The sequence below is a fragment of the Moschus berezovskii genome, chromosome 1 (genome assembly GCF_049115385.1).
Source record: "Moschus berezovskii isolate FMDL1 chromosome 1, NW_MosBer_1.0, whole genome shotgun sequence".
In the NCBI taxonomy this organism is placed as follows: Eukaryota; Metazoa; Chordata; class Mammalia; order Artiodactyla; family Moschidae; genus Moschus; species Moschus berezovskii.
Window position 1 is genome coordinate 86065695 of NC_142460.1, and position 21580 is coordinate 86087274.

General features: G+C 47.8%; 2 protein-coding genes across 4 annotated transcripts in view; one reads left to right on the top strand and one right to left on the bottom strand.

Annotated features, from left to right (window-relative positions):
- Positions 1–2191: 2191 nt before the first annotated feature.
- On the top strand, positions 2192–12660 carry NR1I2 (nuclear receptor subfamily 1 group I member 2). Its single transcript, XM_055418467.2, has 8 exons — positions 2192–2674; positions 5422–5555; positions 6730–6917; positions 7792–8066; positions 10434–10576; positions 10772–10888; positions 11227–11332; positions 12466–12660. The coding sequence occupies exons 1-8, from the start codon at positions 2379–2381 to the stop codon at positions 12608–12610; spliced, it is 1404 nt and encodes a 467-aa protein (XP_055274442.2). The 5' UTR covers positions 2192–2378; the 3' UTR covers positions 12611–12660.
- A 2586-nt stretch (positions 12661–15246) lies between these two features.
- GSK3B (glycogen synthase kinase 3 beta) overlaps positions 15247–21580 on the bottom strand; it is a 215221-nt gene continuing 208887 nt past the window's right edge. For all 3 annotated transcript variants that reach the window (XM_055434913.2, XM_055434834.2, XM_055434986.2), the window contains one exon: positions 15247–20771. In XM_055434913.2, coding sequence (XP_055290888.1) covers positions 20704–20771 — 68 coding nt within the window. In that variant the 3' untranslated portion in view covers positions 15247–20703. The remainder of the gene's footprint in view (positions 20772–21580) is intronic.

The following is a 21580-nucleotide window of genomic DNA, read 5'->3' on the forward strand; positions in this document are numbered from 1 at the left end:
TATTTATTTATAGGTATAACGATTCATGCATTGATAAGAAACAGCAATACGACTGCTTTATGGTTGTCTAATGCAAGTGAAAGGGTTGTTTCACAGAGCCTGGACTATACACTAAATGAATCACCATTTGGTTTTTATGGCAAACATATTATTGAAAACACTGTGACATTAAAAAAAAGTACCTATGATGACAGGATACACAATTTTTTCAATTACAAGAGAAGAAGACTGTATGGTAATGTAAACAAAGTTATAAAACAGTAAGAAAACTAACACACTGTTGATTTTATATTAAATACCTCTCATCTTATGCCTATGTAAGGAAGATTGATATCTACACATGTTTTATGCATTCAGGAGATATCTTTAATTTTTTCAATATTTCTAAGCTATGTGGTTCATCTTAAGAGTTTTTCAAATTGCCACACATCTCCAAAAATTTTTCCAATACATTTAACTGAAAAAAATCTCCATACAAGTGGACCACCCAATTAAAACTTGTACTGTTCAAGGATCTACTGCATTTACATCTAACTATCAATATATTTGCTCTTTCCATCATGCTATTTCAGTTTCTCTTCTCTCTATGGTTGGACTTTTCTTTATTCTTCCATTTTTTCATTTCTACGAGCTTTTAAGCTATGCATTCTATTTCTAGACTTTTAGGGGTTGCCTAGAAATCTTATGCAGGAGAAATAGGTTCAGTCCCTGGGTTGGGAAGATCCCCTGGAGAATGGAATGGCTACCTGCTCCAGTATTCTTGCTTGGAGAATTCCACGGACAGAGGAGCCTGGTGGGCTACAGAGTTGCAAAGAGTTGGACATGATCGAGCGACTAAAAAACTTCAGAAATCTTAACAGGCACACTTTACTAATTAAAATCTGATTTATTATCTTTCTCCTCCCTCAACAATATTGAACCTTAGAAAATTTTCATTGTGATCATCCATCTTCTGACTTACATGTTTTTGCATATTTTAGTTGTGTTTTGCTTTTCTTTTTAACTCCTAAGCATTGTTATCATTGGTTTATATAGTTGTTTGTTCAGATTTTATGGTCAATTTTTATTCGTTTTACAAATCTGATTGGTCAGTTTCACAGGCTTTTTCTCTTTCTTTGATAGTCAGCCTCTTCTACTATTTATTTAAAATTCTTTGCTTGATAATTCAGGGGGTCTTTGCAGGTCTAATCCTGCTGTAAGTTGTTTTCACTGTCTCCTGCTTATGGTGCCATGTTAGTTTTTTATTCATGATTATGAGTTTTTGCTCATATTCCTTGAAAATTACGTGTGTGATTCTTTGTGTGTAGGTGGAAGGTGAGTTCCTCTACGGGGTGGGGTGGGGGATGGGGAGGATTAATTCTGCTTCTGTGGATGTCTGAGAGCACTAACAACCTACAGTCATTTTAAATCAAATTCTCTGTGGCTTTTCTGGATATGCAAAGTATACTTTTTTTCCCTGCAAGCCTGTATGAGGTCAGAATTATAATTCAAAAAATAAGAAAAAATTTTCCACATACCTGGTCAGTTTAAGTTTCCAGACAGTCTATTTTATTTGCAGTTTTCTGAAGGGTCAGTGTCATGGAACAGATACATCTCTAATTCATTTTTATATGTGAAATGGTCAGCTCTCATCTGTTATGCGGTTAAAAACAGAAATTTGTGTGTTGAAATTTTACTAGAAGTTTTATTTTGCTTTTAGAAAAAGCAACATCATCTGTAGTGTGGTGGCCTAGAGGGACTTTGGGGAAGAACAGTGAATAGGACAGTTTCCAGTGTCTGTCCGCTGTCTATGCCTACTCCCAAGTAGAATTCAAGTCACACCCTCCAGGTGAAAGTTGCCTGGGGAGGACATCTAGGGCACAGCTCTGCGAACGGGTACGAGTCCTTTGATTCCTCGTTTGCCCCTCAGCTTGACTGGGACCCGGGTATTCTCTCTCTGCGTCATGAGCCTGGCTCCCCTCTCTCCCCTCATCTGCCTGTTTACTCAATGGAAAACAGGTTTTTTGCTCAGACTTTCCAGTTCTCTCTGGGAGTCTGGGCCACAGTACACCCGAGGGGCCAGCTCTCTGGGTCTCCTCAGTTCCAGAACAAGGGTTCTGTCCCGTGGACTGCCCCGTGTTCAGGCCTGTGACCAGCTCATGGCCTCCTACTCTGAGTCTATCCAAGTATTACTTCTTTGGTCCATCCCAGAGACTCCTTGCTTTTTCCTTCTCATCTCTTCCTCTAACTTTTCTCTCTCCCGTGTTCTTCGTCCCTGTGTTTTACTCCAGGGCCTATTACTGAACACACACATCACGGCAACGCCTTCCTCTCTAACTCTAGTCCTCTACCCCCATTTCTTCTACGGAAAGTCGGCTCTCGGGTCCACAGAACCAAACATGAGTGATGCACACTGCGGCTGCCTCAGCACAGCCCTGTGCAGGGTTCTCACTCCCGGTGGTGTTCTCACTTCCAGTCCAGGAGGCTCAGAAGCAAAGCTGGAGGTGGGCCGTGAAGAAGAGTGGAGCCATGCTGACCTTGTGCGCTGTGGAGAAGCGGACTCTGCATCTACAAATCCCATCACTGGTGTGGACGAGGAAGCAGAGGGTCCCCAGATTTGCCGTGTATGTGGCGACAAGGCCACTGGTTATCACTTCAATGTCATGACGTGTGAAGGATGCAAGGGCTTTTTCAGGTAGAGTTACCTGTCAACTTTCACTCACCTGCAGCCTCTGACACAACGGGTCACATCTAACTGGGGCTCTGCCATTAGTTCCCTGGGCACCATCTCAGGGCCTCAGCTTAACCTTGCTCCCAGGTTCAGAGTGTGGGCTGGTGGCCCATCCAAAGGCCTCCTAATTAGTCTCAGGAGAACCATTAACATCTGACAGGAAGTCTTCCTCTTCTGTTTTACCAGTTTACTCAGGAAAGACCCCTTTCCATTAAGACCTTCCTTTGCTTCTCCACGTGCTCTGGAATAAAATAGCACATACAGCAAACGAGTCAGTAAAAGAGGAGGAAGAATTTGAAAATCCACAAAATTCAAGAGTTCAAATCACTCTTAAGGAGCGGTGTTAAGTAAAGAATGGCATAAAATAAGTGAAGAATATGACACACCAGCTCACCTAGAAACAGAGATCCAAAATATTAAGGACTAAAAAGTCCCAGCTCACAGCAAGACAGGCCCAAACAGAAAGGTCACGTTGTTCAGCTGAAGAAAGAACAATGACACTGCCCAGTGCAGGCTCAGACCAGGAGGAAGAGAAGCCAACCAGGAAAGAAGGGAGGGCCGGGTGTGTGGGGGGCAGCTCCCACTGCAGGGGCACACGTGGGCCCCTCGTGCATTCTGAGGACAGCCAGCTGGCTTGACCTCTGCAGAGTTTCTCCTGATGGCTGGGCATTTAAATGGAAATGGACCCCAGCACCAAGGTCCAGCTTGCAGTCCCATCAAAGCTGGGCCGCCAGTCAGTTGGGTGCAGGGGAGAGCCCAGTAATGGGCTTGACTGGGACCTGGGTATTCTCTCTCTGCGTCGTGAACCTGGCTCCTCTCTCTCTCCTCATCTGCTTATCTACTCAACTGAAAACAGGTTTTCTGCTCAGCCTTTCCAGTTCTCTCTGGGATTGGGTGTGCAGGCCAGGAGGAGCCCAGAAATGCACTGCAGCAGCCCGGGACCCACCCGCCCCAACCCCCACTCCCATCCAGAGTGAAGAAACCCTGGTTTCGGAGCTGATGTGGTCACGTTTGAGGTCCCAGGGGTTAGGTTAGCTCAGGAAGCTCTCATGCTCCAGGGAGAAATGAACATCCGTGTGGGGCGCTGGCAGCCTGTGCTGAGCTACAAGCAACAACTCTCCACTCCCGGTGTGGAACAACAAGGAGAACATGTCACCTCTCACATCCAAAAGTCTGAGGCCTTCAAGGGGTTGGTGAGCCCAGCAGTCAGTCCTTTTTCCTCTTCTGCCATCAGAGAGTGCCCACCCCGCCTGCTCCACTGAGGGCAGCAAAGTGCCAGGGGCTCAGGCTGGGAACCACAGGGCTCAGCTAAGGAATAGAAAGGCCCCTCTTGTCTTCTAACAGCAAAGAAATCTTTCCCAGAAGACCCTTCAGTTCACATCACATAGACCAGGGCCCCAGCAAAGAGCCCCAGATAGATCCCTGAGCTGGGCATCCATCAACGAGGCCGCACGGAGGAGAAGGGACACTTGAGCCAGACCTGGATTCTCCCTGCGGCTTGCTATAGGGGTCAGAGCTTGGATCCTGGTATCAGGCAGACCTGAATTCAAACTTCAGCCTGTCTTCTACCTCGAGGACAGCGAGCGCTCTGTCTTCTCACAGACTCCGTTTCCTTATCTGTGCCAGGTAGATGATCAAATGAATTTCGTAGGGTTCTAAGAACCAAGTTTGCAAAGCTCTGCACAATCTGTAGCCCTGCATCCAATCCACAGTATGGTTGATAAATGTGGGCTCCTTCCCCCAGTCACCCAGGGGCCTCTTACCCAGCAGGGGAGGGGGTGAGGCCTGAGAAATACGCCCCTGGCCGTCTGGCTCCTGGCCTCAGGTCTCCCAGATCAGTCCCCAGGGCCTACTCAGTAGCCACAGTCCATTCTTTATCTTCCACACTGCTGGACCAGAGCTCGAGGCCAGATCCAAAGGAGAATTTGTTTCCATCTATTCAGCTGTGACAATTCGGGGCAGGGGGATAAAGTTAGGGCCCCACTGACTGGGTCTTCTGGCGAAGTGTGGGATGGCTGGGCAGTGGGGGAGGGTGTGTGTGTGCTGGAGTCTCTAAAAGAAATTTACCATCTTGTCTCCCATCTGGCACAGCGATCTGGGCACACGTGGACGCAGTGCCCATACCATCCATTATTATGGGACTCTGAGCCTCTCTGTTCCCCTGCAGCAGTCAGCAAGGGGAAGCCTTTTTTCAGTGAGGTAGAAAGTGTCCCATAGTGTCACCAGTCCTCTGGCCTCCCAATCTAGAATGGGGACTGGGGAAGGCAGGAGGCTTATGTGTCTTACACTCCCGGGGCCAGATTTCCTCCAGTTCCCTCTTCCAAGGAGAAATCCAGGAAGAAGCCACCTCCACAGAAACTTGGCCCAGTTCTCCTGGGGTTCCTGGGCATTAGGAAGAAGAAGGGGAGAGGGTGCGGGCCTCAGGGTGCTGAAGCATCCCACGAAGCAGCTCCGGTGCAGGCCCTGAGCAGCATCCACCTCCCACGTGGATGCTGAGGACAGTCTGGTACCCAGCTCCCCTCCTCCAGGAGGCTCGGAGGCCTCTGGGCACCCACAGAAGCCTGAAGAGCCTGGTCTGTACCTTTCCTATGAACCCCAACTCAGAAGCAAAGGCAGAGCCCACAGAGGGTGTAACCAGTGTCTGTGTCAGGGGTGGACAGGAAGCCAGGGTACACAACACAGCCTATCTTCTGCTCTCTGTCCTCTTGCAGGAGGGCCATGAAACGCAATGCCCGGCCCCGGTGCCCCTTCCGGAAGGGCACCTGTGAGATCACCCAGAAGACCCGGCGTCAATGCCAGGCCTGCCGCCTTCGCAAGTGCCTGGAGAGCGGCATGAGGAAAGAGAGTGAGCAAAGGCCGCAGGAGTGGGCATGGGCATGTGAGCCACAGTGTGCGCGAGAGCATCCGTGTGCACGTGCTCACGGCGGCAGACGTCAACCTGAGGTCCCCTGCCTATCCTGGAGGGACTGGAGAAGTGGAGTGTTATTGCCATTCCCTGTTCTTGGAGGCCGGATTCTCTCTGGCCAGGGTCGAACTCCACTCTCCCCTCAGTTGCGCCTGCATGATTTGTTTCATAATTGTTTTAGCCAAATTAGGGGAGGTGAATTGGGAACGAGAAGCTGGAGACTCATGGTGTGCTATGACCTGCACCGTCTACCAGTGCCCAGACCTAGCATCCTCGAGGAATTGTGTGCAGCCAGAGACAGAAGGGTTCTCATTTCCCCTGTCCAGCTTTGGTATAATTGTGCTCCCAGGGGCTCTGAGATTAAAGAGCATGGGAAAAGGCTGGACGTTTCCAAGGTGTATTTCTCTCCATCAGTCACAGAGGGACACGAGACCTTGGGCTGCCTTTAAGGGGCCAGGTTCCCTGGGCATTGGTAGAGAGCCTTTCCTGCAGACCAGCTGTGCCTGTTGTCTCCTCCCACCAGGATCCCCTCCCCAGAGCTTTGCTCTGCACACACAAGTGGGCTGCAGAAATCCATGGATGACCTTAAAGCCCCAGGCTACATAGGAAGTGGCTGGAGAAGATACCTCTTGCTAAGCAGTAGCCCAGCTTTCCGAGACCCAGAGATCTTGGGGGACTTTCAGGAGTCTTAATGGTATCTGATACACCAGAAAAAAATAATCAGGTGCATTTATGGAACAACTATTACATAGCAGCAGTTATATTAGGCACTTCCCATGCAGGGTCTCATCCTAAGAGCAGTGTGAGGTGAGCAGTCACTCCAGCTCACCACGAAGGAAAGAGAGGTGAAGAGGCCCATCAAGGTCACCACTATAAAGTGACAAAGCCGTCACTGAAGCCTGGTGCCTTAAGATCCAGAAGCAGGAGCAATAACCACTGTTCCACAGAGTTGTCTTGAACCCCACGGTCACAGGCAGCACACCTGTCCTTCCCCCCAAGTGTTTCTCCAGAGAAGCCCAAAGTCTTTGAGAGTCTGGAAAAGGGCAGGATTCTTGTCACCAGTCTGTCCCCATCCCCTGCTGCTGCCTGAGTCTGCTCCTGGCTGTCCTTGCAGTGATCATGTCCGATGCAGCTGTGGAGCAGAGACGGGCCTTGATCAGGAGGAAGAAGAGAGAACGGGTTGAAACTCAGCCCCCTGGAGCCAAGGGTCTGACTGAAGAGCAGCAAATGATGATCAGGGAGCTGACGACTGCTCAGATGAACACCTTTGATAGCACCTTCATTCATTTCAAGAATTTCCGGGTATGAGGCTTTCGAGATGGCTCAGCTCCTGTGCTCACTCCTCAGAACCCCAATCTCATTCCCTGGGATTCTCGAAGAGTGGCCCCTGGACTTTCAGGAGCAGCAGCAGCACCTGGGAACTTGTTAGAAATGCAGATTCTCAGTTCACCCCTGAATCAGAACCTTTGAGGGCAGGGCCTAGCAGTCTGTGCTATGACACAACCCCTCAGGTGATTCTAACTCACGCTCAGTTCTGAGACACTCTGTTCTCTCCTTCTGCAGCTTGCAGAAATGGAGTCTGAGTCAGCAATGGAGTTATGGACAGCTGAGTTGCATCAGGGTTGCTGGCATTCAGGGCTTTATGAGGACGCAGAGGGGGCATGACATTTGTGAACTGGTTTTACTGATCCAGGAAACTTCAGTGACCTCAGCAATGGTAGCGTTGTCTGATCCCAGTGCCCTCTTTCACCTGTGCTCACAGGGATCTCATGACCCATCAGCTCAGAGAACTGGTAGCCAGGGCCCCCAAAGTCTGTTCTTTCCATCTCCAGCTTTCAGATCCTTTACTGAGTTTCCTGAGTGCAAGTTCAGGGACACTTGGGACACACCCGCCTCCCCTTCCACCAAAGCAGGAAGCTAACCCATCTCTAACCAGGCAAGAATGTGAGGGACTGTGAAGTCAGAGATCCAGCAAAGAGAAGAGAAGAAACCAGCGCCCTGTGTGTGGGGGTGGGGTTGTGGGTGGGGTGGGGGTTGTGCACGCCTGCCACTGTGCATCCTCTCAGGGAGCAGCTGCGGTTGGGTGTGCCTGTCTGGGAACAGGGAAAATCCCTCTTTGGGAGAATACACATTCTGTCTCTCTTCTCTTCTCTCCCACTTCCGGCTCATGCCCCAGCTGCCAGACGTGCTCAGTAGTGGCCGCCAGATTTCAGAGCCTCTGCAGATTCAGTCCAGGGAAGAAGCTGCCAAGTGGAGGAAGATCAGGGAAGATCTGTGTTCAGTGAAGTTCTCCTTGCAGCTGCGGGGGGAAGACGGCAGCGTCTGGAACTACAAGCCCCCAGCTGACAATGGCGGGAAAGAGATCTTTTCCCTGTTGCCCCACATCGCTGATGTGTCCACCTACATGTTCAAAGGCATCATCAACTTTGCCAAGGTCATCTCCTATTTCAGGTAGGACACAGGGGCTGGGTGGACGGCGTGGAAAGGAGCAGGACATGGCCAGCAGGTTCAGAGGGTCTGGGAGAGATTTCTCTGAATTTGGAGGACGCTGGAGCCAAAAGACACTCCTTCACCTCTGCCCCCAGGGAACCTGATTGTGTGGGGGAGCGGAGCCCTCTTTGTCTATGTGGCTCATTAGCTTTGTGACTGCGGCCTGCCATTTAACCTGTGGCTCAGCTGCCTCATCTGCTAGACTGGGGCTAATGGTGCCTACCTTGCAGGGCTGTTAAGTGAAATAAGAAAACTGCTGGAAGAGCATTCAGCACATATGTGTGGATGTTCAGAGAGTGATGCCCCTTCCCCATTTCCCAAGGGGTGGGAGTCACAAGCTGATAGTTCAAGAGCAATGGAAGAGTTGGAAGGAAAAGGAAGGAGGCCCACAGAGAGGAGAAGAGGGCTGGGAACCGATGCCGTGTCGCCAGCAGTCCGCCGCTAGAGAAGGCCGAGAAGGACAATGGGCCGGGACTCCCAAAACTAGGCATGTAGGCAACAACCACTGGACAACTGGGGTGACTGAGAAGCTCTGCACCCTACTGGTGTGGTGGCAACCACAGCCCCACAACAGGGAGCCTGTCAGACAGTGAGGTAGCACCGGGCGCGTCTTCCCTGGGGCCAGGCCCACCAGGCCGAGCCTGGGCAGGTAGCCCTGACTCCATCTGCTGGCAGAGGGCAGGTTCTTTTCCAGGAGCCCATGGGTTCCCCTGTGGGTGACATGCAGGACTTATTTACTGGACTGAGGGTGGTCACAGGCTGGAGTGGGGTTCAGATTGTGGCAAAGTAGGTCAAGGGAGCAGGGAGAGGGACCCACTTTCACCCGTGGACCCAGCAGATTCCCCTTGACCATCCAATGACCCAGGACTTACCGCCAGGGTGGGAGGGCACTCATTTCTTGTGACGATCAGCTTTGAGCACAACTGCCCCAGGAGGCAGGGGTTACTCTCATCGTCATCCCACAGATGGAAAACTGAGGTTCACCGAGGTTAAGGCAGGCGCACAGGATCTCAGTTAATCAGAGAGGCCAGCTTCGGAAGCATACAGCCTTCAGAGCCGGCCCCCTGCCAGGTCCTGGGCAGGGCACTGTGCGGGGGGGGACACAGAAGGAAAAGATCAACTTTGTGGCATTTGTGGCTCAACACTGCAGATCTAAAGGAAGAGGCTAAACTCCTGAGGAGACCAAAGCCAGGCACATGTCCTCCTCAAGAACTCCTTCCTGGGCTTTTAGGCAGAATGCCTCCATTAGTGGGGAGTGGGGGGCCCCTTTCAGGTAGGGAGGGCTTCCCTGGTGGTTCAGATGGTAAAGAATCTACCTACAATGCGGGTTTGATCCCTGGATGGAAACCCACTCCGGTGTTCTTGCCTAGAGAATCCCCATGGGCAGAGGGGCCTGGTGGGCTACAGTCCATGGGGTCGCAAAGAATCAGACATGAGTGAGTGACTAGGCACAGCACGGTACTCAGGTAAGGGTCACTATGTCAGTCTAACACAGTGACTAGAAGCAGCCACTGTGGCTGGGCCTGTGCTCAGTGCTGGAGGTGGGGTTCAGGGCACTCAGCCTGCCTGGAGAGAAACAGTAGACATGGCTAATTCAAAACAGACAGCAGGACGCAGACTGCCCTAACCCTAACCCTAACCCTGGCACTCACGCTGGAGTCCTGCAGAAGGACTGCACTCTGGAAAGACCTCTAGGAGGCATAGGGACTGCTTGGCCTAAAGGACTAGCAGGATTTACTTAAGTGAAGCTAAAGAGCTTCCCTGGTGCTCAGCAGTAAAGAATCTGCCTACAGTGCAGGAGACCTGTGTTCGATCCCTGGATGGGGAGGATCCTACCCACTCCAGTATTCTTACCTGGAGAATTCCATCAACAGAGGAGCCAGGCGGGCTACAGTTTATGGGGTTGCAAAAGAGACATGACTGAGCGACTAACAACACTTCATTTCACTTAAAAGGCGTAATCATTCCAAATGGGGAAACCTAGGCAGAAAGTATGAGGCCGGGGACCAGGAGCCCAGGCTGTGCAGGGAGCTGGAGGGGATGGGGCTGGGCTGTAAGGGGCCTGGACACCCAGCCACATCAGCAGTGGAGAGTCCCTGAAGGTGGCAGGGGCCCAGAGGAAGATGGCAGCAAGGAGGAATCTGCTTGCTGGATTGTGAGGGGAGAGAGTGGAGGCAATTCGAAGGCTACTGCAATCGTGCTCAGGGGCAGGAGCCCATCCTACTCTTCCCTTCGCCACCCCCACCCTGATTCAGGATTACAGGAGTGGGTGCCGGCCTATGGCAGATTTCTTGGAAGCTGTCATTCCCTCCTTATCCTTGCTGCCAGGGACCTGCCCATAGAGGACCAGATCTCCCTGCTGAAGGGGGCTGCCTTTGAGTTGTGCCAGCTGAGATTCAACACGGTGTTCAATGCAGAGACCAGGACCTGGGAGTGCGGTCGGCTGTCCTACTGCGTGGAAGACCCTGCAGGTGCCCGAGAGATGCCTGTCTGTCCTGGCAGAGGGTGGGAAAACAACCATGGGGGGAGGAGAGGAGCCACACCGTGGGTCCTGGGCTCGCAGTGCAGAAGATCGGGCCATGGGCAAGGGGGCCTTGGTGAGGGAGAGCTGGGTCCCGGGTCAGCTTCCTGAGAAGTGGACCCCTCCAGCCTGCACCCACCCACAGGTGGCTTCCAGCAGCTTCTCCTGGAGCCTGTGCTGAAATTCCACTACATGCTCAAGAAGCTGCAGCTGCATAAGGAGGAGTACGTGCTTATGCAGGCCATCTCCCTTTTCTCTCCAGGTGAGAGCCCCACCTGCCTTGCCTGGCTTCCCCTTGCCCTTCCCTTGCTTGCTCACACCCCGTCAGCTTCAGCCAAGGGCCGGGGCACCATTCCTTCCTTTGCTTTCCCCAGGGAAGGTTCCCGACTCATGGCCTTGCCCTCCACTCACTGCTCAGCCAGGATGGGGACCCCAGCTATTTGCTCCCAGGGTCAGAGGGGTGATGCAAAGCCCTCTTAGCAACCCCCTCACTTCCTTGCCTGGGAATCCTTGGCTCTGGCAGGTGGTTGGCTAGCCATTTGTCCCCTCTGGGATGGACCAAGCCTGTCTTGGCCCCCGTGGCCTCCCCCTCCCCACCAGACCGCCCGGGTGTGGTGCAGCGCCTCGTGGTAGACCAGCTGCAGGAACGGTTCGCCATGACCCTGAAGGCCTACATCGAGTTCAACCGGCCCCAGCCTGCCCACAGGTAAGCAGCAAGCAGGGAGGGTGTGAGGGGGTGTGAGCCCTGCCCCCAGGGCCCTGCTTGTCCTGGGGCAGCCTCTGATTACCAGGGCTTTGGGGCCCTGTTTAGTGGCCTTCACTGAGGTCTCCTGCCCAGTCAATTAGAACTACTCTTTGTTGAGAAGAGCCAGCCCTGGTGCCAAGCAGTTTACATGCACATCATATTTAATCCTGAAAACAGCCCCATGCAGCAAGTGCTACCATATCCTGCCAGGGACTGGAGGCTCAGGGTGGCTGACCCCGGGGCCCACAGCCAGACAGGTGGGGTCGGAGGTAGGTCCTTGCCTGCAGAGTCTACAGCCACACCCTGGAGCACTAACTGCCTAACCACCTCCCAGGACAAACTGCAGGTAACAGGGGAGGAAACTCCTTGGTCCTGGTCACCCAAGGGAGGAGGGCTGCTTGTTCAGGGCTCGGCCAGGCAGGGGCTCCCACCCCATTCACTGGGCCCCAGCAGCCCTTGTGACCTGGTACCAGGCCTGGGCCATGACCAGGAAGTCCAGCGCTGGGTGTGCTTGTGCGAACGTAAAACCTCGGGTCCTTACTTGGTCTGCTGCAGCTGGCTTTTGAGCTTGGCTTCATGGGATGCTGGGTGTCTTGCTTTGCTCAGTGCTCCCCTGTATGGAGCTAGGAGGCATCGTGGGGAATCGGAGGCATGAGGTGTGTCTCAGACACTGGATCCCAGGCTAGATCCAGGGAAGGATTACTGCCTGCAGCCCCTGCCTCCACAGCTTCTCCCCTTGGTCCTGACGCCCATTCATTAGCCATGGCAGTGAGGATCCTCCCAAACTGACCTGTTCATGCAGTGTCTGGAATGCCTGGTTTCCCCACGATGTCCCTGTGTGCGGAGACTGAAGCCCGGAGGAGGAGATGCGGGAGGGGAGAGTGGTCCATACCTCAAGGGTGCCAGGCCGCTCCGCCCCCTTGTCCAGACTGCCGTGGAAGCTTAAGGAGTTCAGCCGAGCCTTGTCTCTTGGCTTACCTGAGAGGTCCTGAGATGAAAACCCGCAAACGTGTGCAGTTTCAGAGGGGCTCCAGCTTTGGTGGGTGGGGGCAGGGCGGGCTGTACCGCCAACTGTTCCCCTGACTGGCCGGCAGGTTCTTGTTCCTGAAGATCATGGCCATACTCACCGAGCTCCGCAGCCTCAGCGCCGAGCACACCCAGCAGCTACTGCGCATCCATGACGTTCACCCCTTCGCCACCCCACTCATGCAGGAGCTCTTCAGCACCACAAATGGCTGACTGGCCGCCCCAGCACAGCCAGAGCCGGGGCCCTCGGAGCCGGAGCCACCATTCCGAGGGCTGGACAGACGGACGCTAACAGTGCCCGACAGGTCCTGCCTCCCCAGGGGTCTCACAGACAGCCGTGATGATGGCGGGCTAGCATTCCTCAGCCCCCAGCTCGGCCTGGGGAGAGCCAAGCCCAAGTGCCTTACGTGGAGACCGTGCTGGCCCCTAGATCAGGCCCTTAGAGAGGCAAGGCACCCCTCTCCCTGGGGTCTGGGCATCTAGTGTCATGGTGGGAGAGGGGCTAGGACGCCTGGGGCTGGGGCATCTGAGGGTCTGTGCCCACACCCAAGTTCACTAGCTTCTTGGGTTTTTTCACTGCTTCATCTGCTACCCCTCCTCTCCCACTTGCCAGCCATTCCCAACCCGCAACCTCCAGTCCCAAGTTGCTCTGTGGGTTCCAGGCCTGTGTCTGCTAAGGCAGGTGCACTAGAGTCGAGGGAGTCCTTTAGAGAGACCAGGCCTGCACTGAGTGTCACAAGCTTGTCATAACCTGTTTCTTCTTCCCTCATTCTGTCTCCATGCATGAAAACACATCATTACACACTGACAATGTGCAACGTGCTGTGGGGAGTACATGCTGACTCAGACACGGATCCTGACCTTGATGGGGGTGCGTGACTTGATGCAGGTCAGCTTCACAACCGAACTGGGGCTGGTTCCTCCTGAGACTGGAACACTGAGGACTCCGTGATGAGGCTATATGGATCGCAGTTAATAAATGTGTTCCTGTTTACACATCTGTTTTCAAAGCTAAAGAGTATGACAGCCTCTGCTTTATAACCATTTTGAGTAAAAATGTTTCTGCATTTTTCGCAAATTACATTTTCATTAACTTTACATAGGGTATCCCATACCTAAGAACCAGGCTTATTACATATGATCCTATGGTTAATGTCAAATCAAGGCAAAAGGACTTATATAATTAACTTTTGGTTAGAGATTTAAATATTTTTGGCCTTCCTTTCTGGGGGAAAAAGAAATGTGGGGATGAGAAATATATTTGTATACATTTCTATTTTTATAATACATATTTTACTATTGCCCTTTACATATCTGAAGACTGTTAGTGTGAGAACATAAAAAATGCATTATTTAACTTGGCTTGTTCATAAAAATAATTATTCCATATAAAAATTTTACATATCCTTCAAAATGTAGTAATTTTAAATGACTAATTTTTTAAGCAAATGAAGCTACAAGTTAACTGAATTTTAAGGAACAGATATTCACTTTTACCATTCTTCAAGAAGGTCACACTTGGAGAACTTAAGTCATCAAGGGTATACATCAAAGCAAACAAACATATTCTCTGTCACCCCTTCAGATTCCCCAGCTTCTTCTGCAAGAGGACAGAACACACGAATTTTCAGAAAAGAATCTGAGGGAAAAGGAGTTCTTCTTTCCAAACAAATTGCCGATTTTCCCCCAGTAATTGTGTCTAATTATACTCATTTGGAAATATAAATATATTCCTGTATCATATACATCTCTTCTTTCCCATTGAAATAATTTTGAGTGTGCTATTCACTCAAGAGTCTGAAATGATTGTTAAGTGCAGACTACGGTAAGGGAAGGGCAAGGTGATTAGGGTGGGATATAGAAACGCCCAGCTCCCAGTACTGATTTTAAAAACGCCAGGGCAGTTTCACAAACATTGAATTGATATGTACATATGGATTACACATATGATAAAAACTAAGTGTAGTCCAAGTGCAGTTAAGGTTCAAGGTTAGGTGCACCAAAGAGCTCACACAGGATTCTTCCTTTCAGCAGCTTTGTGGGTGTCCAGTTATAGGGATAGGAGCCTAAGTCAACTTTCCTACTCTTGAATGTCTGAATTTCCGTTACTCCCTTCCCTGAGCTCTTGAGCAGTAGAACTTAGCATCAGTTTCTAGGCATCCCTGAGACCCCCATTCTTTCTCTAGGTCTTGCCTCAGTCAGGTGAGGATAGAGTCAGTCTCCAAAGCTCAGGAGAGAAGCCCAAGTAAGTTACTGCTTACCTTCTGGCTTCGATAAGTCAGAGCCACTCTGCCACCAATCTCTACCTGGTTTGGACTTTAAGGATCCAGTTAAAGCCTGGATATCAACAGCTGTGGGAAGGCCCATTGTGTCCTCTCTTTTCTGAAAAGAGGATGTAAAGAGAAACATACACTTAATGGACCATTCCTTCACAGCCTGTGGTAACTCGTGGGCTTCATCATACCGTTTTCCATGACAGCTTGTCTTTCCCTTAACATAACCGCAACCCTCCTAAACCTGAAGGTTCTAGTGAGTGGGTGAAATAGTCCTGCACCTGAGAGGGGGTGAACACCCCATTGCTTTTGTTCACTTCAGACTTCTCCACAAAGGGGAGTTGCAACCTGAGTGCTCTCTTTCATGACTACCTTTTGCAATGGGCACCCGGGGTCACTGCTCAGCTGAGATATCTCAAAGTCCTTCAAAGTCCTTAACCCATTACACAAGTGACATCTTGCATATTTGTGCTGACCCCCACTCTTCCCCCCCAAACCCCTGCAACTGGTAAAAGTATTTTATATTAGTCAAGCCCACCACCACAACAATAAATAGAGGACCAGACTTTATCCAATATAAATTTGTTTTTATTGAAGCAGCAGTCACATGACTTTATATCTAGCCTTTAGATTAGGCCTGATGGAGTGAGCCAGCCCTAAAAAAAAATGATGTTTCTTTTTGCACTAAGAGACATAACATGTTTACATACATCATCCAGTATTGGAAATGAGCAGACTCAAACACAACATGTGTTGGTTTACCTGGGAGGTACAGCTCCACTATTTGTGGTGTTCATATAATTCACAGAGACTCCCAAAGACCATTACTAACGGGATGAAAGTTAAAAGAAAATAACAGCTACACCAGACCATGAACACAGGAATCAAAGACAGCAGCTTATACACATTTTAAAAAACTTGTCCCTTTCAGGCTTGTATTCTTTTCAAAGCAGTGTTTGCATAGCTTCCTCGACATCAACTCCAAAGGTTTCCAAGATGGAAGCTGCACCTCTTGGGGCTATACAATGGAATAAAATCATTTAAGAGAACGAGAACTAGTGTTCACATCTTGACTTTTGTTAACAGCTTCGTGTTTCTCTAATTGGAGGAATGAAGCAGTGATGTGACTACATAATGCGTTGGCAAAATAGATAGGGTGAAGGAAATAAGGTTGGGTACTGAAATAAAGACCACACACTTGTGAATTTTAATTTCATTTCCAGGCTAACCTACTTTTTATTTAATGCAAATTACAGTACCAGTTAACTATTTCCAAACCAAGTCACATAGAACGAAATGTATTTACAAGGGAATGGGGAAAGGGAAAAAAAACATTGAGCATACTTTTCACAAAAAAGTTTATATTTAAAATGAAAAAAAAAATCAGTCACAGAGGCATTCAAGTAGTAATAATGTTATACAGATTTTGCTTTTCCTTTATATCAAGACAGATTTGCACAAGTGTTTGCAATAGTTTGTATACAACCCACAGTCCTTTATATATATATATATAATAATAATAAATTTTGTTTTTTAGATTTGATTTTAAGATGGAAGTGGTCACGCTAATTGGTATGTGTACAGGCCCAAGTGATCCATCGGCAACACATTTATGAATGCAAATTTTACAGGCAAGCACATTTTCATACATCTATCTGTATCTGCCTGTAGACAGATATAGTAAGAAAAAAAAACTTAAAAATTAACACAAGGAAGTCTACTTTGTCAAGTTAACCCCTTATGTACTGGTTGTCATTTTGCTTTTATTGCAGAGGTGCAAATGGAGCAACAAACTTGAATAAAACGTCATAACCCTTGTGAAAATAATCCAAACCCCAGAGATTACTTTCAAAGCCTCTCAAACGCAGACCTTAGCCTGGGGCTCTACTCTGCTTCTAGTTATCTTATTTTCAGTGGCTCAGGTTTCTACCAGAAAAGACAGATTTTACTGTAAAGCATACTTAGTTTATTTTTCTATATAAGGGATGTAAGGGAGAAAGTGTTCGACTCTGTGATTAGATGATCACTAACATGAACGAGAAATCAGATACAATTTTGGTTTGAAACAAAGAAAAAACCCCAAGCTCCTGGGGATCTGGCATTGGCCAAACTTCCTTTGGAAGATTCCAAAGTTAAATCCCTTAAAAAGGAAAGGGAAAACGAAATGAAATGCCAGTGTCTTTATATCCACAGGGATAGAGAATACAATAGTCCTCTTAGAAACCTTTGCATTGGTGCAGACAAGATGACTGGTTAGGCAGGTTTCGTTAAAACACAAATAAAAAATATGTGTCTAAAAATTAAGAGGACTTAAAAAAAAGGACACAACATGTTGCTGGAAAGAAGGTGCAGTCTTCTGCCTTGCTGGAATGAATACATGATATTTCAAAAATAGCAAGCTTTGGTTTGGTAAAGTTTTTTTTTTTTTTCCTTCTACTTGAGACATCTTGTATGGAGTACTTGGAGGCAAAACAAGTAATTTTGATTTTTTCTTTCAAAAAAGGCCTTCATGATGGGCACACAGTAAGAAACAGATTTTTTAAAAAGATAAAATGACATTTGATTGAACAGGGGTAGAGGTGACAGGAGGGAGGAAAGTTCCCTTGTGAAAACAACAGTCCTCACTGCGCGGGCGGCAATCGTGCAGCGGCTGCTAGTAATTGCACCACAGCATTTCAGACCACTCGTGTATCAGAACCAATACAAGTATTAAGAAACATCGATTTACAAAAACCAATTCTCTCTCTTTTTTCTCTCATTTGGGAGGGAAGTAGACGAAGTGGAGAGAAAGAGAGGGCAGAAGGCTCCCGGAATCTGCTGTTTGTACGACCCATGGTTAGGGTTTGGGGGAAGAGACGAGCAAAATCTACTCTATTCCATATTCTCCGGCTCGAGGGCTCCCCGGCACTACACTAAGTCCCTGGATGAAATGGAACTGGTCACTGCTACTGAGGAGGAAACAGATGTTCAGAACCAAAACAAAGGTAGGGCTTGAATGAAATGAGATTATGAAAATGATTCTGGTTTCCTCTTTGCACTCCTGAGCATGGTAACTGTGGAAGGGGCAAAGACACTGCTATGAGTGAGCCATTATTTCAACGGGAAGGGGGTGGGACAGGGAGACATGGATATGAGACCAATTAAAATCTGCAAAATGAAAAACAGAAACAAAAAAACAAACACATGGAAGCGAAGGCACTCCAAACTATATAGATACACTATACATTGCTAGAGTTATTGTTACAATAATACAGGCCGGTACCTACTGTACAGAGTTAAAACTATATGGCTTTAAAAAGCTCGTCTACAATTTGTCTGATTAAACAGAATCACTGCCCTGAACAGTAACTTTTTGCTCATTAATAACAGTTCCTGGGTCCACATATTTACATACAAAACAATAGAACTTAAATTTAAAAACATTGAAAGAAAATATAATGTACAAGCTTGAATTTGGTGAGGAGCTTTTATTATCATTATTTACAAAAAACATTATTCAGAGACCTGGATCCCACTTGTATAAAGGAGTTCTGTGATCCTACCATGATCCTTGAGAAAGAAAAATCACGAACCTCAGCCCTCACACACACACACAATTAAAATGAGAGAAAAACTTGACTTTTCTCTCTTCTTCTCTTACCCCATTTACGGGGAAAGTGTTTCCGAAAAGAAGATTTTTACATTCTCCAGCAAGTATACCAAGTTCAGAGTACTGTCTGTTTCCACATGTTTGGCTGGGTAGTTTGGTCTCAAAGTAGGTCCACTTCTCTGTCACAGACCTGCCATCCAGCTTCTTTATAAACCCTTTCTGAAATGGTCTATCAAAGCCATTCCCTTTAAGAATTATGCTGTCAAATACTTTGATTCAGACTTCTTTCAAATCTTAATTTGCTCTCAGCTCATTATGAAAAGTAAAATGCAATTTGTTTGATTTGGTTTGAGTGAGTGTGTTTCCTTTCTCAGGAACTCTGATATAACCAGAGGTTGGAGAAACCCTTCTGTGGCTTAAAAGCTTAGCAAGACAGTGAGTGAAAACTAGGATGGCTCACTGGTGCCTCTCTGGGTACGGTTCACATCAGCAGGCAGTATGACTCTCTTGGAGAGTCACACACACTTGGTTAAGAAGCAGGACAGGGTGCTGGGACCTGCGTGAGGGCTGCCAAGAGATACCACTTCCGAATCACCTGGAGGGGGAAGCCCCTAACATGACCTAAGGTGACAACAAGGAGGCTGAAAGGTAACACACAGTCTGGGGCTCAGCTCTGCAGCCCTACAGTTATCAGCTAACCTTGGAAAGGTGTGTGGGGAAGGAAGGAAGGTAGGCGGGAAAGGCGGCCATCACTCAAGTGATCTTTAAATGTAAAGTACAACTGATTGTGCCTTAAAGATTCATAGGTCAAGTAATGGCCCATAAGCACCAAGGTGTCTAAGGTTCATTTTAGAGTATATAAGGCCCACATAGATGTCAACCTTAAAAATATAAAACAAACCAGCTGTGAAAATCTATTTTCTCAATGCCAACGTAATCCTTCAATTCTCCTCGCTTTCCAAGGAATATTGCTTTTTCTTCAAAAACAGAGACTGAGTCTTACACTGTTCACTGATTATATGAAGAAAACAAAAACTCTTAACTAGGTGTAGGGGGAAACATCCTCATTCTTCAACTAGTCAATTTTGATATTGTGGACAAAAACAGAAAGACAGAACAAAACAAAAAAAAACCCAAACAAAAGGCAGTACTGAATCTATGTATATAACACATATACATATATTTATATAATCAGTTTTCCTATAAAGTCAGCAGGTACAAGTGACTGTTTATATCATTTTGATGTGTAGTTTTTAATATTCCTACCATCTAAAATCATCATGGCCTATCTCACATGCATCAATAAATAAAATTTAAAAAGCTCGAGGTTAAAAAAGCTGAAATTAAATACAGATTCTGGATTTGGAGTTAAAATTAGAACTATATGCAGAATGTGGCAATTTCTGCAAGCTCAATTTGCAATTAAAAAATACGAAAAATAAACCAGTAGACTGTTACAATTCACATTATTTAACTACAATGTCCTCTCAAGTGTATCTTTCCAAGGGAAGCAACTTTAGAAAAAAAAATCTGGACAAATTCATTCACAGTGGTGAGATCTGCCCGGCCCATCCTTCTCCTCCAGGTTCATCAGGTTTTGACCTCTGCAACCAGAGTGGCTGGCTCAACACCCTTCTCAGTCTTCTCCTAGGTCACTAGATTAAAACTGTACTAAGTTTTATAGAGAACCTTTGGTCAGGCAAAGACCCACACAAAGAGCACACACGCTTCTCCCCTGACAGCTTCAGAAGTTTCTTCACCACTAGCACTGATTAAGAGTAAAATAAAACCTTGACATCAATTAAGAAATTTCCCCTTATAGATTCAAACTTTATTGACTTCCTGGGTTACAAATGACACACATTTCCTTTGTCTGCCACACCTGCCATTGACATGCCAAAGGCAAGTCTTCAAGTACCCGAGGATATGGATTAATTTTACAAGTGACATTTAAGTCCCCATTGAGTTACACCTGCTAAGCTCCCAACCAATTTCAAGCTGTGCACTATACCCAAGTCTTACACTTGACTTTAAAAGAAAACAAAGTTCAAAAAAACTTCAGCACAGAACAAAGTCTTCTTCTTTTGTGGAAGGGGCATGAGGCAGGAGTCCTGTTTTTAAAGTATACAACAGCAGACTTTTGATAAAAAAAGATTGTCGTGGGAGAGAGATTGTGTGTTCTAGTGCTCCGCTTCCCCCTCCCCACAACCCCTCCCACCCCCTGGATCTCCCTCAAGTGAGAATACAATGAAACTGGTTTGTATTTATAGATATTTTACAAGGTTAAATAAGAACAACAATAATAATAAAAAAAAATTGAACACTAAAATGAATAGGTTTTTTTTTTTCTCTCTTTAATTTTCTTTCCAATCGTGACCAGTGTTGCTGAGTGACACTCAAGTAAACTGGTGGTTGTTCCTGTGCAGCTGGCTGCTCGGGACTGTTCAGGAGGAGTCGGAAGCTGATGCAGAAGCGGCATTATTGGCCTGTCCACGGTCTCCAGCATTAGCATCTGCAAATCGAAAGCCCCAAGAGAGAGCATGAACAACGCTGTAACACCCCAGAGAGAAAAGAACTGGCCTCAACTGCAGACTGAGAGCTATCTGGAATGTTGTTTTAAATATGGCCAATACTATGGTATTTCAGTCCCTCTGCTGGATCCCCAGGTTGGGAAATCTGTTGTGCGCCCTAGAACTTCTGCAGCAGTGTGAGAACTTCTTTGGTATAATTGTTCTCCAGTTTGTGGGTCATCTGCTAGGCAGTCTACAGTGGGGCTAATGGTGACCTCCTCCAAGAGGATTTATGCCACCTGCCGCGCCTCCCAGGTCTGCTGTAGCCAGAGTCCCTCTCCCTGTGGCAGGCCACTGCTGACCCGTGCCTCCACAAGAGACGCTCCAGACACTCAAAGACAGGTCTGGCTCAGTCTCTTGTGGAAAATTCTTAAAGAGATGGGAATACCAGATCACCTTACCTGCCTCCTGAGAAACCTGTTCGCAGGTCAAGAAGCAACAGTTAGAACCAGACATGGAACAATGGACTGGTTCCAAATTGGGAAAGGAGTAAATCAAGGATGTATATTGTCACCCTGCTTATTTAACTTATATGCAGAGTACATCATGCAAAATGCAGGGCTGGATGAAGCACAAGCTGGAATCAAGATTGGTGGGAGAAATATCAATAACCTCAGAAATGCAGATAACACCACCCTTACGGCAGGAAGTGAAGAGGAACTAAAGAGCCTCTTGATGACGAGGAGAGTAAAAATACTGGCTTAAAACTCAACATTCAAAAAAATTAGATCATGGTATCCAGTCCCACCAC